The sequence below is a fragment of the Hypanus sabinus genome, chromosome 24, assembly GCF_030144855.1.
Source record: "Hypanus sabinus isolate sHypSab1 chromosome 24, sHypSab1.hap1, whole genome shotgun sequence".
In the NCBI taxonomy this organism is placed as follows: Eukaryota; Metazoa; Chordata; class Chondrichthyes; order Myliobatiformes; family Dasyatidae; genus Hypanus; species Hypanus sabinus.
Genome location: NC_082729.1, coordinates 38,306,112 through 38,319,385, shown reverse-complemented (window position 1 = coordinate 38,319,385; position 13,274 = coordinate 38,306,112). Strand labels below are relative to the sequence as shown.

General features: G+C 52.8%; 1 protein-coding gene across 1 annotated transcript in view; it reads left to right on the top strand.

Moving 5' to 3' along the window:
- The window catches only part of LOC132380750 (IQ motif and SEC7 domain-containing protein 2-like), a gene marked incomplete at its 5' end in the record, with an annotated part of 56,673 nt that extends 53,733 nt beyond the window's left edge, over window positions 1–2,940 (top strand). The window contains 1 exon segment of the mRNA XM_059949742.1: window positions 1–2,940. This exon segment is cut by the window's left edge and continues 744 nt beyond it. Coding sequence (XP_059805725.1) covers window positions 1–467 — 467 coding nt within the window.
- Window positions 2,941–13,274: the final 10,334 nt, after the last annotated feature.

The window sequence follows — 13,274 nt, the reverse complement described above, 5'->3', positions numbered from 1 at the left end:
AGCAGCCGTCGCATGCGATGCAGCAGCACCCGGTGCATGCCATGCCGCAGCAGCCACAGCACCCGATGCAGCCGTCGCAGCACGCCATGCAGCAGCAGCACCCGGTGCACGCCATGCAGCCATCGTCGCAGCACACCCTGCAGCACACGCTGAAGCAGCAGGCCCACTCGCAGCACACACTGCAACACACCCTCAAGCAGCACCCGCTCTCCCAGCAGCCCCACCCGCCGCCCCCGCCCCCCCAGCTCTCGCCCCTCTCGCCCCTGGGGCCCCACTCGCCCCTCAGCCCCCTCACCCCGCTCACTCCCCTCACTCCGCAGTCCCCGCACTCGCCCTACTCCCCGCTGCTCCCGCTCTCGCCCCTCACCCCGCACCCCCACCCCCACCCCCACATGTCGCAGCCCCCCAACCAGGGCACAACCGGGAGTAAGGCCAAGGCAGTCAACCGCATCAGCACAGTGGTGTGAGTGGAGAGGGGCAGGGGAGAGGAGGCAGCCTCCACCCTCCACCTTCCTCCCTTCCACCTCGCGAGTCCCTCCCCTCCCTCTCGCCATGCCTGCAGCACCCCTCCCCCCACGGAACGCACCGACTCCAGCGAGAGCACTCAAATGAAATCGCTGGCCGACGAAGGAACAACAGAGAGACAGATATTTATGGAGACAAAATGTACAGATAGAGCAGACATATATTTAATTGAGATTAATAACGATGCTGTATATTTAAGCAGATAATATTTATTGAAGTTCCTTTTTTGCCAAATGGGAGGGGGGAGAGCGCTGGCGAGGGCAGGAGAGAAAGAATTCACGGATACGGTGCACCACGACGGGCAACGAGCTGGCTTCTGTCTCACTCAGCTCCACCGACCGGCCAGCGCTCAGGGTGTCCAGACCTGTCCCAGGCTGACCACGCGCCACTCGAGATCCACAGTGGTACTGCATGGGCCATCGGTTACCAAGGGCCAGTATCTCAAGACACAGGCCCCGTCCGTCACTGTGTGGAGGGTGAAGACTCTGTTCACACACTCCCGGGGTCAGACACAGAGTGAAGCTCCCTCCACACCGTCCCATCACACACTCCCGGGGTCAGACTCAGAGAGAAACTCCCTCCACACCGTCCCATCACGCACTCCCGGGGTCAGACACAGAGTGAAACTCCCTCCACACCGTCCCATCACACACTCCCGGGGTCAGACACAGAGTGAAACTCCCTCCACACCGTCCCATCACACACTCCCCGGGCCAGGCACAGAGTGAAGCTCCCTCCACACCGTCCCATCACACACTCCCGGGGTCAGACACAGAGAGAAACTCCCTCCACGTCGTCCCATCACACACTCCCGTGGTCAGACACAGAGTACTACATCTCTCCACTGCCCTGTCACACACTGCCAGGACTGAGTCAGGGCAGGTGGGACAGGGTAATGAATACCCCCACAACAGTCCTCCCAGGGCAGGGACAGTATCGGCTCCCACGTCTTATCCCGTCATGCTGTCCTGCAAGTCAAAAGCAGGAAGTAAAAAGGTTTAGACACAGCATATAACTCCCTTCATGATGTCCCAACAAAACCACAATCCCACAATGTCCCACCATCCCCTTCCAGCACTGTCCCTGGCCATGCACCCACCGCCTGTGCTCTTTGGCACCAGAATTGCAGGTTTATGCCCATTGTGCAGCACTGTGCAGGAGTCTCAGGCACCCGAGGTTTGTTTATCTGGTTTCAGATGGTACGGCTGTTTGCGAATACCCAGAGAGACAGAAGCAAGCGAGACAGCCAAGGTCTGCAGAAGAACTGTGGCAAATTCTCCAAGATGCTTGGAACTACCAGCCAGCCAATTTTCTTATAAAACTGCCCAATATATACCCAAGAGAACTGATGCCATTTGAAAGGCAAAGGCTGGTCACACCAAGTGTTGATTTGGTTCGGTTTTTTAACTATTCAGTGCTCTTTGATATTCAGAAACCTTTCATTTAATTCTCTGTGAAAGCACCCTGGCTTTACGGAATTGTTTCTGTTTGTGCCGAAGACCTCTGCACAGTGTTGTGCCTGCTGGCCGTGTTCCCTGACTGGTAAACCTGGAGTCCAGGACTCACTCCGCTCCCCGTCAATTCAGCAGAGAGGAGCAGTGTAAGCTTCCGGGATAGAGTTTTCCACACCAACAGATATCCTTTAATGTACTGCAGTAAATAATTCAAAATGTTGTTGGGGTGACTGGCAAGTAATGTACGATGTACAGGTTACAGGATGGGATCTAATTTGGGGGTGGGGGTGTTATATAAAGAATAATAGATCCCTGGGTGTGGATCTGATCCAGGTCTTCAGGGTTCATATAAAGAATAACAGATCGTCAGCAGTGGGTTAGAGGCTGGGATCTGATCCAGGGGTTTATATATAGAATAATACATCTCCCGGAGTGGGTTACAGACTTTGGGCGTAACAGTTCTTTGGGCGTGATCTGCCCCATCTTTGGAGTGACTCCTGGCCTCGCACACTCGAATCTCGGTCCGTGGTTCGTGGGTCCTCTTATGATTTTCCCCGTAAACCCCAGCACTCCGTCCTGGACCAGGTCAGCAATCAAGGCCCACAGCCCCAACACCACACCGGCTCCTTTCTGCCCCGTGTACGCCCCGATCTGTCCGTCAATGAATTACCCTGTGGCAAGACGCGTCGGCGCCGCGCTCACTCATCGCTGCATTTGGTGGTATTTTGGAGCCGACTGTGGGAAGCCCTGTCGAGTGGTGTCCGTGATCGCATGTTACAAAAAGCCTCTTCTGTGGTGTCAACAATTGCATGATATCAATCACGTGGCTGATAGGAAGCGTGTCGGCGAAGTAATGTGTTACCTAACACCCCTTTGTTTTTAATTTTGTGATTGAACTGATTTAGGTGATCTGTTTACATTGTGTGTATATACTTATCTGTAATAAAGACTTTGAAACCTGTTGAGTTATTTTCAAACGTGGGCGCCTCAAGTGCTGCTTTTCTGAGGGACTGTGGGGGGGGGGGGGGTCGAGAGGCCATTCGTCCCCTCGCCACCCTCCTAAAGCCTCGACGGCGAAGGACGGCTCGGCACCTCAGGCCTGTTGCACAGGAACAGAACTGGAACCGTGAGGGGTGGAGTGATTTATGGATATAGAGAGGGGTGTGTGTGTGTGGGGGGGGGGGTGTTACAGAGATGGAGAGGGGTGTGGGGGGAGGTGTTAGAAAGATGGTGTGTGTGGGGGGTGTTACAGAGGGAGAGGGGTGTGGGGGGAGGTGTTAGAAAGATGGTGTGTGTGGGGGGTGTTACAGAGGGAGAGGGGTGTGGGGGGAGGTGTTAGAAAGGTGTGTGTGGGGGGTGTTACAGAGATGAAGAGGGGTGTGGGGGCTACAGAGATGGTGTGTGTGGGGGGTGTTACAGAGATGAAGAGGGGTGTGGGGGCTACAGAGATGGTGTGTGTGGGGGGTGTTACAGAGATGGAGAGGGGTGTGGGGGAGGTGTTCGAAAGATGGTGTGGGGGGTGTTACAGAGATGGAGAGGGGTGTGGGGGCTACAGAGATGGTGTGTGTGGGGGTGTTACAGAGATGGAGAGGGGTGTGGGGGCTACAGAGATGGTGTGTGTGGGGGTGTTACAGAGATGGAGAGGGGTGTGGGGGCTATAGAGATGGTGTGTGTGGGGGGTGTTACAGAGATGGAGAGGGGTGTGGGGGGTGTTACAGAGATGGAGAGGGGTGTGGGGGCTACAGAGATGGTGTGTGTGGGGGGTGTTACAGAGATGGAGAGGGGTGTGGGGGCTACAGAGATGGTGTGTGTGGGGGGTGTTACAGAGATGAAGAGGGGTGTGGGGGCTACAGAGATGGTGTGTGTGGGGGGTGTTACAGAGATGGAGAGGGGTGTGGGGGCTACAGAGATGGTGTGTGTGGGGGGTGTTACAGAGATGGAGAGGGGTGTGGGGGCTACAGAGATGGTGTGTGTGGGGGGTGTTACAGAGATGGAGAGGGGTGTGGGGGCTACAGAGATGGTGTGTGTGGGGGGTGTTACAGAGATGGAGAGGGGTGTGGGGGCTACAGAGATGGTGTGTGTGGGGGGTGTTACAGAGATGAAGAGGGGTGTGGGGGCTACAGAGATGGTGTGTGTGGGGGGTGTTACAGAGATGAAGAGGGGTGTGGGGGCTACAGAGATGGTGTGTGTGGGGGGTGTTACAGAGATGGAGAGGGGTGTGGGGCTACAGAGATGGTGTGTGTGGGGGGTGTTACAGAGATGGAGAGGGGTGTGGGGGCTACAGAGATGGTGTGTGTGGGGGTGTTACAGAGATGGAGAGGGGTGTGGGGGAGGTGTTCGAAAATGGTGTGGGGGCTACAGAGATGGTGTGGGGGGATGTTACAGAGATGGAGAGGGGTACGGCGCTACAGATTCTGGGACGGTATGTGTGGCGGGGGCGTGGTTACAGAGACGGGGAGGGGTGTAAGGGCTGGAGGGGTTCACAGAAATTTGTAGGGGCTGGAGGGGGCCACAGAGACGGGGAAGGGTGTAGGCTCTGAAGCATTCAAAGGGGTATCGGGGCCGGAGGAGGGGAGAGAGTTTGGGGGTTACAGAGACGGGGAAGATTTGGGTGCTGGTGGGAGGACAGAGATGGGGAGGGGTGTAAGGACCAGAGGGTGGCCGGAAAGGGTTGGAGTGGTTACAGAGACGGGCAGGATATTCAGGATTGGGCGGATCGCGGAGACCGGGAGGGGAATAGACGCCGGAGCGGTGCAGAGTTAGAGGGAGCCGGCGCATTGAAAAGCACGTCACGGGGAACAGGCCCTTCGGCCCATAATGGGACCCAATAAACTAGCCCTATCTGCTCGCCTGGCAACCCGTTCCACTCTGCAAAATAATCCTACCCTGCAGTCAGTCTAAATTCCTTCCAACTTCCTCCTCCCACTTTGAAGCGACGCCCTCTAGGCTCTGGCATTCTTCCCTGGAAGAGTGACTCACCTTCTCCCCTCCCGTGATGTTATAACGGTCCCCTCAGCTCCGGAGAACACACTCCTCATGCCCTCTGATCCAGGGAGGTTCACCACTAACCTCACGGAAACCAGCCTCCCCTCCACGGGCTCTGGCCTACACCTCGCACCGTCTCGGTAGACCCCTCCCGCATTCTCTCCAACCCCCACCCCATCGGCAGGGAATACAGAACCCTGAAGGCCGGCTTCTCCCCCGCTGGACTGAATGGTTCCCCGGTCCACCGAGCGACATTTCACCTCACTATCGACCTGATAATGATCGAGCAACTTGTTGTCCGCCTGCACTGCACTCTCTCTGTATCTGTGACACTCTATTCCGCATTGTTATTATTTTCCCTCGATGCGCCGTGTGCCGGTCTGTAGGAACCGTTCGCAAGACAAGCTTATCACTGTGACGATAACGGCCCACTTCCATTGACCGGGAGACGGAGGCAATCTTTCATACGGCTGCAACTTGAGTTAGAGTCATAGGAAAGGATAGCACAGAAACAGGCCCTTGGGCCCATCTAGTCCGTGCCGACCCGTTTAAGCAGCCCACTCCCATCGAGCTCCACTGGGACCACGGCCCTCCATCAATGTGCTGTACCTGCTCTTAAACGTTGGAATCGAGGTCCCAGCTCGTTCCAGACTCTCACCGCCCTCTGAGTGAAGAAGTTTCCCCTTAAACTTTTCACCTTTCACCCTTAACCCATACTGTAGTCCCACTCTACCCCGGTGGAAAAAGCCTGCATTTACCCTGTCTATGCCCCTGATAATTCTGCATACCTCTGTCAAATCTCCTCTCGATCTTCTACGTTCCAAGGGATGAAGTCGGAACCTGGTCAATCTTTCCTGCTAAGTCAGACCCGGCAACATTTTTGTAAGTTTTTCTCTGTACTCCTTCAACCTTACTTGCATCTCTCCTGTCGGTAGGTGACCAAACGGCTGAGGCCTCCCTTGCCCAAGGATAAAGATCAGCTTTATTGGTCACGGGTACATGCAGTCCTGGGGCCAGCCGCTTCCAGCGCCCACGACTCACTGACCCGACCCGGGAGGAAACACGCGGCCTCGGCCCAGACAGCGGTGGGAATCGGGGGGGGGGGACTGCTGGCGCTTGGCCGTCCTGTGCCCCGTGGTCACGTGATTTCTTTACCACCCTTGCGCCGCCACTTCGAGGTTCCAGTGGCCCCGCGGTACATCTCCCCGTACACTGCGGCCCCCAGAAGGGTAGCAAGCCTCACACTCCTGCAGATTAAACCCCATCTGCCTCCTCCTCCACGCCCACATCCCTAAATGATCTGGTCCTTCTGACAACCTGATTCGCTATTGTTGGGTGGAGGTGTGAGGCGCTCCTTCCCTCCGCTAGCCTGCAGGTCACCCCTTGGGCAAGATGTAACACCTGCTTACCCCCCCCCCCCGGATCAGGGTCACGTGAAGCCATGGGAGCGGGAGGTGGGCGGTCGTACCAGCAGCCGGTACAGATCACAAGTCCTGGTCATGTGACCACTGATGCCAGGCAGACGATCTCTGAAGGGTATTGATAATGGCCGGGGTCACCCGTCTTGTGAGGACACTGCCCAGAAGAAGGCGATGGCAAACCACTTCTGTGGGAAAATTTGCCAAGAACTACCATGGAAAGACTGTGATCACCCACGCTGTACATCACGGCACCTAATAAGCAAAGGGATTCACTATTTTAGAACTCAGTTAATTGAGTCATCTGCAAACCTTCTAGTAGGTCTCTCTGCCACTAATAAAGCGGCCACTGAGTGTGCATTCATTGTCTTTCGCTGCTGCAGCCCACCCACTTCAGAGGTGCTCTCCCGCGCACCACTGTTGTAACGTGTGGTTATTTGAGTCACTGTCACCTTCCTGTCGGCTTGACCGAGTCTGGCCATTCTCCTCTGACCTCTCTCATTAACAAGCTGTTTTCACCCACAGACCTGCCAATCGCTGGATTTTTTTTATTGTTGTTTTTCACACCATTCTCTATAAACTCTAGAGACGGTTGCGTGTGAAAATCCCAGGAGATCAGCAGTTTCTGAGATACTCAAACCACCCCATCTGGCACCAGCAATCATTCCACAGTTAAAGTCACCTAGATGACATTTCTTCCCCATTCTGACGTTTGGTCCGAACAACAACTGGACCACGCCTGCCTGCTTTAGTGCGTCGAGTTGCTGCCACAGTCAGAGATTGAAAGTACATCAATTATCGAAGTCTGTGTGCAGTGTACAACCCTGAGGTTGATCTACCCACAGGCAATCAGGAAACAGAAGAAACACGTGGGAACCCGTTCAAAGAAACAAAAACATCAAACACCCGACGTCCAAAATAAGAACAAATCACACAAATGACAAAAAAAGCAAGTGAATAACACGCTGAATATCAAACATCAAACTGCAGAGTCATTGAATCAGTGCAGTTCAATTTAATACTGTGTCATTCATTGCCTGCCAGCCAGTTCGACCCAATCAAGTCGTGCTAAATACTATTTTAAAAAGGCGTGACCAGAAACTAGAAATACATACAACACAAACTAGATTTGATAGAGGTATATAAAATTATGATGGGTATATACAGACTTTTTCCACTGAGGCTGGGGGAGGAGAAAAAAACAGGGGTCATGGGTTAAGGGTGAAGGGGAAAAAGTTTAAAGAGAACATTGAGGGGGGGGGCTTTTTCACACAGAGAGTGGTGGGAGTGTGGAATGAGCTGCCAGATGAAGTGGTAAATGCGGGCTCACTTTTTTTTTAAACTTTTTTTATTGCGTTTTTTAAATGATTACAAAGTATGAAAAAACAATGTATATAACCCATACCCCCTCCCCTTAACCCCTCCCCCCTAACTGCCCTATAGAAAAAAAAAAGAAAGAAAGAAAGAATGCCTGGTGGTTGGAAGATCTCCACATGCTCCATGGAATTCGTAATAATTTTAATATGTATATTTATTTCTTTCCCCTAATAACCAATTGTTTCATCTTCAAAGCATCTATATATTTAATCCTGTCTTTTGTAAATAAGGGCTCCAAATTTTCAAAAATGTTTCATATTTATCTCTTAAATTATAAGTTATTTTTTCTAATGGAATACAACCATAGATTTCTTTCTTCCAAGAATCTATACTTAAATGTGTATCCGATTTCCAAGTAACTTTTAACATTTAAGAAAAACTTGGACAGGTACTTGGATGAGAGGTGTATGGAGGGATATGGGTCAGGTGCAGGTCAGTGGAACTAGGTAGAAGAATGGTTCGGCACAGCCAAGAAGGGCCAAAAGGCCTGTTTCTGTGCTGTAATGTTCTATGGTTTCTATAAACTGCAGTTGCCTCTGAAAACGCGGCCAATCGCCAAACGGCGCCGATCAAACCTTGGCCAAGACCCAAGTCTGTTGCACCTCCCCCGGCAGCGGCTAGATGGCGCTGCATTGATTGGCTGGTTAATACCGTGACTGAGTGACAAGTGGGCGACCAGGACTGTACGGGGCATCACCGGGACACAACCACCGGGCACGGAAACCGTCTACAACTCACGATGTCGACGGCGGGCTGGCAAAACCGTGGTGGAATCATCCCAGCCCAGTAATCACCCAGTTCAATCTCCCACCATCCAGCAGGAGATAGAGTAAAGTTTTATTCACGGAGAGCCGGCCGTTCCCGGGCTGTGGGGCAACTCAAGAACGCCCCGCTTCAGAGCTGTTTGTTTTTAATTCCAAGTCCCAAGGCAGCACCTTCCAGACCACTACCACCTCAAAGGACGAGAACAGTAGATACCTGGGTACTCACCATCCGACTTGGAAACCGTCGCCGTTCCTTCATTATGAACGGGTCAAAATCGTGGAATTCCCTCCCTAACAGCACCGTGGGCGAGCCCACACCTCAGGGAGTGCAACGGTTCAAGGAGGCAGCTCGTCACCCCCTTCCCAAAGGCAACTAGGGATGGGCAATAAATGCTGGCTGAGCTGGTGACGCCCACATCCCGTAAATTAATAAATAAAAACAAATTAAAACGTTGCAACTTGGACGTCACTCTAAATGACTCAGAGGTTATTTTAAATGTAGTCATTGTGTTTTTAGTAATTGAATCACCAGTTTGCTGTTTTACAGTAAACAGAGAGAGGCATCGCAGGGTCACAGACACCAGGGATTCTGCAGGCGCTGGAAATCCAGAGCACCGCACTCAAAATGCCGGAGGAACTCGGCAGGTCAGGCAGCGTCCATGGAAATGACGTTTAGGGCCGAGACCCTTCATCAGGCACTGGAAAGGAAGTGGGAAGGTGCCAGAATAAAAAGGCAGGGGGAGGGGAAGGAGATAGGTTGGAATGTTGGAGAGCTGGAGATGAAGGTAACACCCTTTCCACATCTACCGAGACCTGTTGGTGGTTTGATGGCTCCGGGCCTGTTGGTTGGATGGTTGGCATTCATCTGTCTCGAAGGACAATGGGTGCTGATCATCATCACAAGCCTGGGCTGGTTATCCGGATCCCCCCCCCCCCATCGGCCTCACCAGCGCAGACAAAGGAAAGCAACCCGTTTGTCACCGCATTAGGGATAGGAGGAGTTAGCAGGAGTTGCCGGTACTCACTGGAGTTCAGGAGTGACCTCATTGAAACCTATCAAATGGCCTCCACAGAGTGGATGTGAAGAGGACGTTTCCTCTGGTGGGGGAGTCTACGACCAGAGGGCACAGTCTCGGAATAGAGGGACGCCCATTTAGAACCGAGATGAGGAGGCATTTCTTTAACTGGAGAGTGGTGAATCTGTAGAATTCATAACCACAAGCAGCTGTGGAGGCCAAATCTTGAAGTATATCTACGGTAGAGGTTAATATATTCCTGATGGGTTGGGATGTGAAGGGATATGGGGGGAAGGCAGGAGACTGGGGTTGAGAGGGGAAATGGCAGAGCAGACTCGATGGGCAAATGGCCTCAATCTGCTCCTATATCATATGGTCTTACGCTGTTATTGTGGCTGTTTACTTTATCCACACTCCTCATGATTTTATAAACTCTGTGAGGTCATCTCTCATTCTCCTACACATCAAGGGTTAAAGATCCAGCCTGACAGTCCAGTCCCTATAACTCAGGCAGCACCCTCCTGAATCTATTCTGCAGCCTCTCCAGCCTCAGGCTGGAGACAAGATCTTTCCTACAACAGAAGTGCAGATAATAAACCGAGAGCTGCCTCACCAGAGACTTCCGTATGTAATGGCAACATGATCGACCCGTCGAGCATGACACGACAGAAGCAGGCCCTTTGGCCCATCTTTTCCATGCTGAACTATTATTCTAGCCCCATTGACAAGCACCTGGACCATAATCTCCCACCCACCTACTTATCCAAACTTTTCTTCAGATTTTGAGTCCGAACCTGCATTCACCATTTCCTCCGGCAGCTCGTTCCTCACTCACACCACCCAGCTGTGTAGACAGGTTATTAATAAACTCATACAGTGATTTATTTAATGAGATACCACGTGAAAGGCCCTTCGAGCTGAGCCGCCCAGTAACCCCAGATTTATTCCTAGCCCAATCACGGTACTGTTTACAACGTGACCGATGAATCGGCTAACTCGTCCGTCTTTGGACTGCGGGAGGAAACCCAGACGGTCACAAGGCAAAAGCACAACCTCCTTACGAGCAGTGTCAGGAATTGAACGCGGGTCGCTGGCACTGGAAAAAGCATTGTGATAACCACTAACGTTACACTGCCACCCATGCATGCTTTTCCCAACGCACGTGTATCCCATTCCTGAGCATCCATTCCAGTTTCCTTACCACTGATAGAGGCTCAATTTCCCAGATCATCCCTTCTGTCCTTCTTGAACAAACAGCAATGGGTTTTCCCCAGCCCTCTGAACATGCCTTTGACTCAGGACGATACAAAGCCCCCAGCAACCATCTTTTCTGTCCCTTCCTTCCATACGTGCCACGTCGCATGATGCGGGCACGTGACCACGATTGTTCTTGGCAAATCTTCCGATGGAAGTGGTCTGCCGTTGGCTTCTTCTGGGGCACAGTCTTCACCAGACGGGTGACCCCCCACCCCCCCCAGCCATTATCAATACCCTTCAGAGATGGTCTGCCTGGGGTCAGTGGTGGCATAGCCAGGACTTGTGATCTGCTCATAGGACCGTCCACCACCCCCTCGCAGGGTTCGCGTGACCCTGATCAGTGGGTAAGCAGGTGCCACACCTTGCCCCAGGCTAGCGGAGGGAAGGAGCGTCTCACACCTCCTTCAGTAGAGACGCATCTCCACCCCGCCACCCATTTTGTCTCTAGATGTAACATAGACCACCGTAGCACGGTACAGGCCTTCCGGCCCACAGCATTGTGCCGACCCTTTCACCTGCTCTACGATCAAACTAACCCCCTCTCACGTTGCCCTTCACTTTCTCTATCATCCTAAAAAGAGTCTTCAACGTGCAACTGAGGTCTTTGGCACATATATATCACTAGGGTGCACAAGACTTTAGCATCGTCCTGCGTTTGTCAACGTGGAGCGGAGAGCGAGTTTGTAAATCTGGTGGGAATGGTGAGGATGGGGCGCCGTGGCAGGGGTGTGGGACAGGTGGCAGAGAAGGAGTGCCAGGGGCGGGTGCAGACACACCCGGCCCTGAGAAACCAGTCAGGGTCATTTGAATCCAAACAACCGGTTTATTGATCATGACAGAACGTCTCTCTGGTGCTTCACGTCACCAGAATGTGTGGTGAAAAGTGCACCGGAGGGCAGCATTGATCCTCAAAGTGGTGAACACAGCCCAGTCCATCACGGGAATAGCCCTCCCCGCCACTGAAGTCATCGACAAGGAGTGATGGCACAAGAAAGCAGCGTCCATCATCAGGGACCCCCACCACCCAGACCCTATTCTCTTCCCACTGCTGCCGTCAGGAAGGAGGTACAGGAGCCTCAGGTCCCACACCACCAGGTTCAGGAACAGTTATCATCCCTCAACCATCAGGCTCCTGAACCAGTGTGGAGAGCTTCACTCACCCCAACACTGAACTGATTCCACAACCCACACCACCAGGTTCAGGAACAGTTATCACCCCTCAACCATCAGGAAGGAGGTACAGGAGCCTCAGGTCCCACACCACCAGGTTCAGCAACAGTTATTACCCCTCAACCATCAGGAAGGAGGTACAGGAGCCTCAGGTCCCACACCGCCAGATTCAGGAACAGTTATTACCCCTCAACCATCAGGAAGGAGGTACAGGAGCCTCAGGTCCCACACCACCAGGTTCAGGAACAGCTATTACCCCTCAACCATCAGGAAGGAGGTACAGGAGCCTCAGGTCCCACACCACCAGGTTCAGGAACAGCTATTACCCCTCAACCATCAGGAAGGAGGTACAGGAGCCTCAGGTCCTACACCACCAGGTTCAGGAACAGCTATTACCCCTCAACCATCAGGAAGGAGGTACAGGAGCCTCAGGTCCCACACCGCCAGATTCAGGAACAGTTATTACCCCTCAACCATCAGGCTCCTGAACCAGTGTGGAGAGCTTCACTCACCCCAACACTGAACTGATTCCACAACCCACACCACCAGGTTCAGGAACAGTTATCACCCCTCAACCATCAGGAAGGAGGTACAGGAGCCTCAGGTCCCACACCACCAGGTTCAGGAACAGCCATTACCCCTCAACCATCAGGAAGGAGGTACAGGAGCCTCAGGTCCCACACCACCAGGTTCAGGAACAGTTATTACCCTTCAACCATCAGGAAGGAGGTACAGGAGCCCCAGGTCCCACACCACCAGGTTCAGGAACAGCTATTACCCCTCAACCATCAGGCTCCTGAACCAGCGAGGAGAGCTTCACTCACCCCAACACTGAACTGATCCCACAACCTATGGACCCACTTTCAAGGACTCGACATTATTTTTTATTTGCACAGTTTTTCTTTTGCACAATGCTTCTTTGTCTTTTTTTCCCTGTTTAAGTACAGTTTTTACATTAAAGTATTATTTCCTTATTTTCCTGTGAACGCCCACAAGAAAATGAGACCCAGGTTTGTATGTGGTAACTTTGATAATGAATTAACTTTGAACTGGGGGTAAAGAGGCTGCAACAGGGAGCAGGTGACAATGTTATTGTGAACTAATTGAAGTCCTCAGACCGTTCATATGTCTCAACTCTTCCCCATAGAGCGCCCCGTCCTCGGGCCCGCCAAGAGGCAGGTAGCATCTGGAAATCGGGAACAGCCAGGAACCGAGTTCACCATAAGATGTAGGAACGAACCAGGCCATTCGGCCCATCGAGTACATTCTGACATCTCACCATGGCTGATTTACTACCCCTGTCAACCC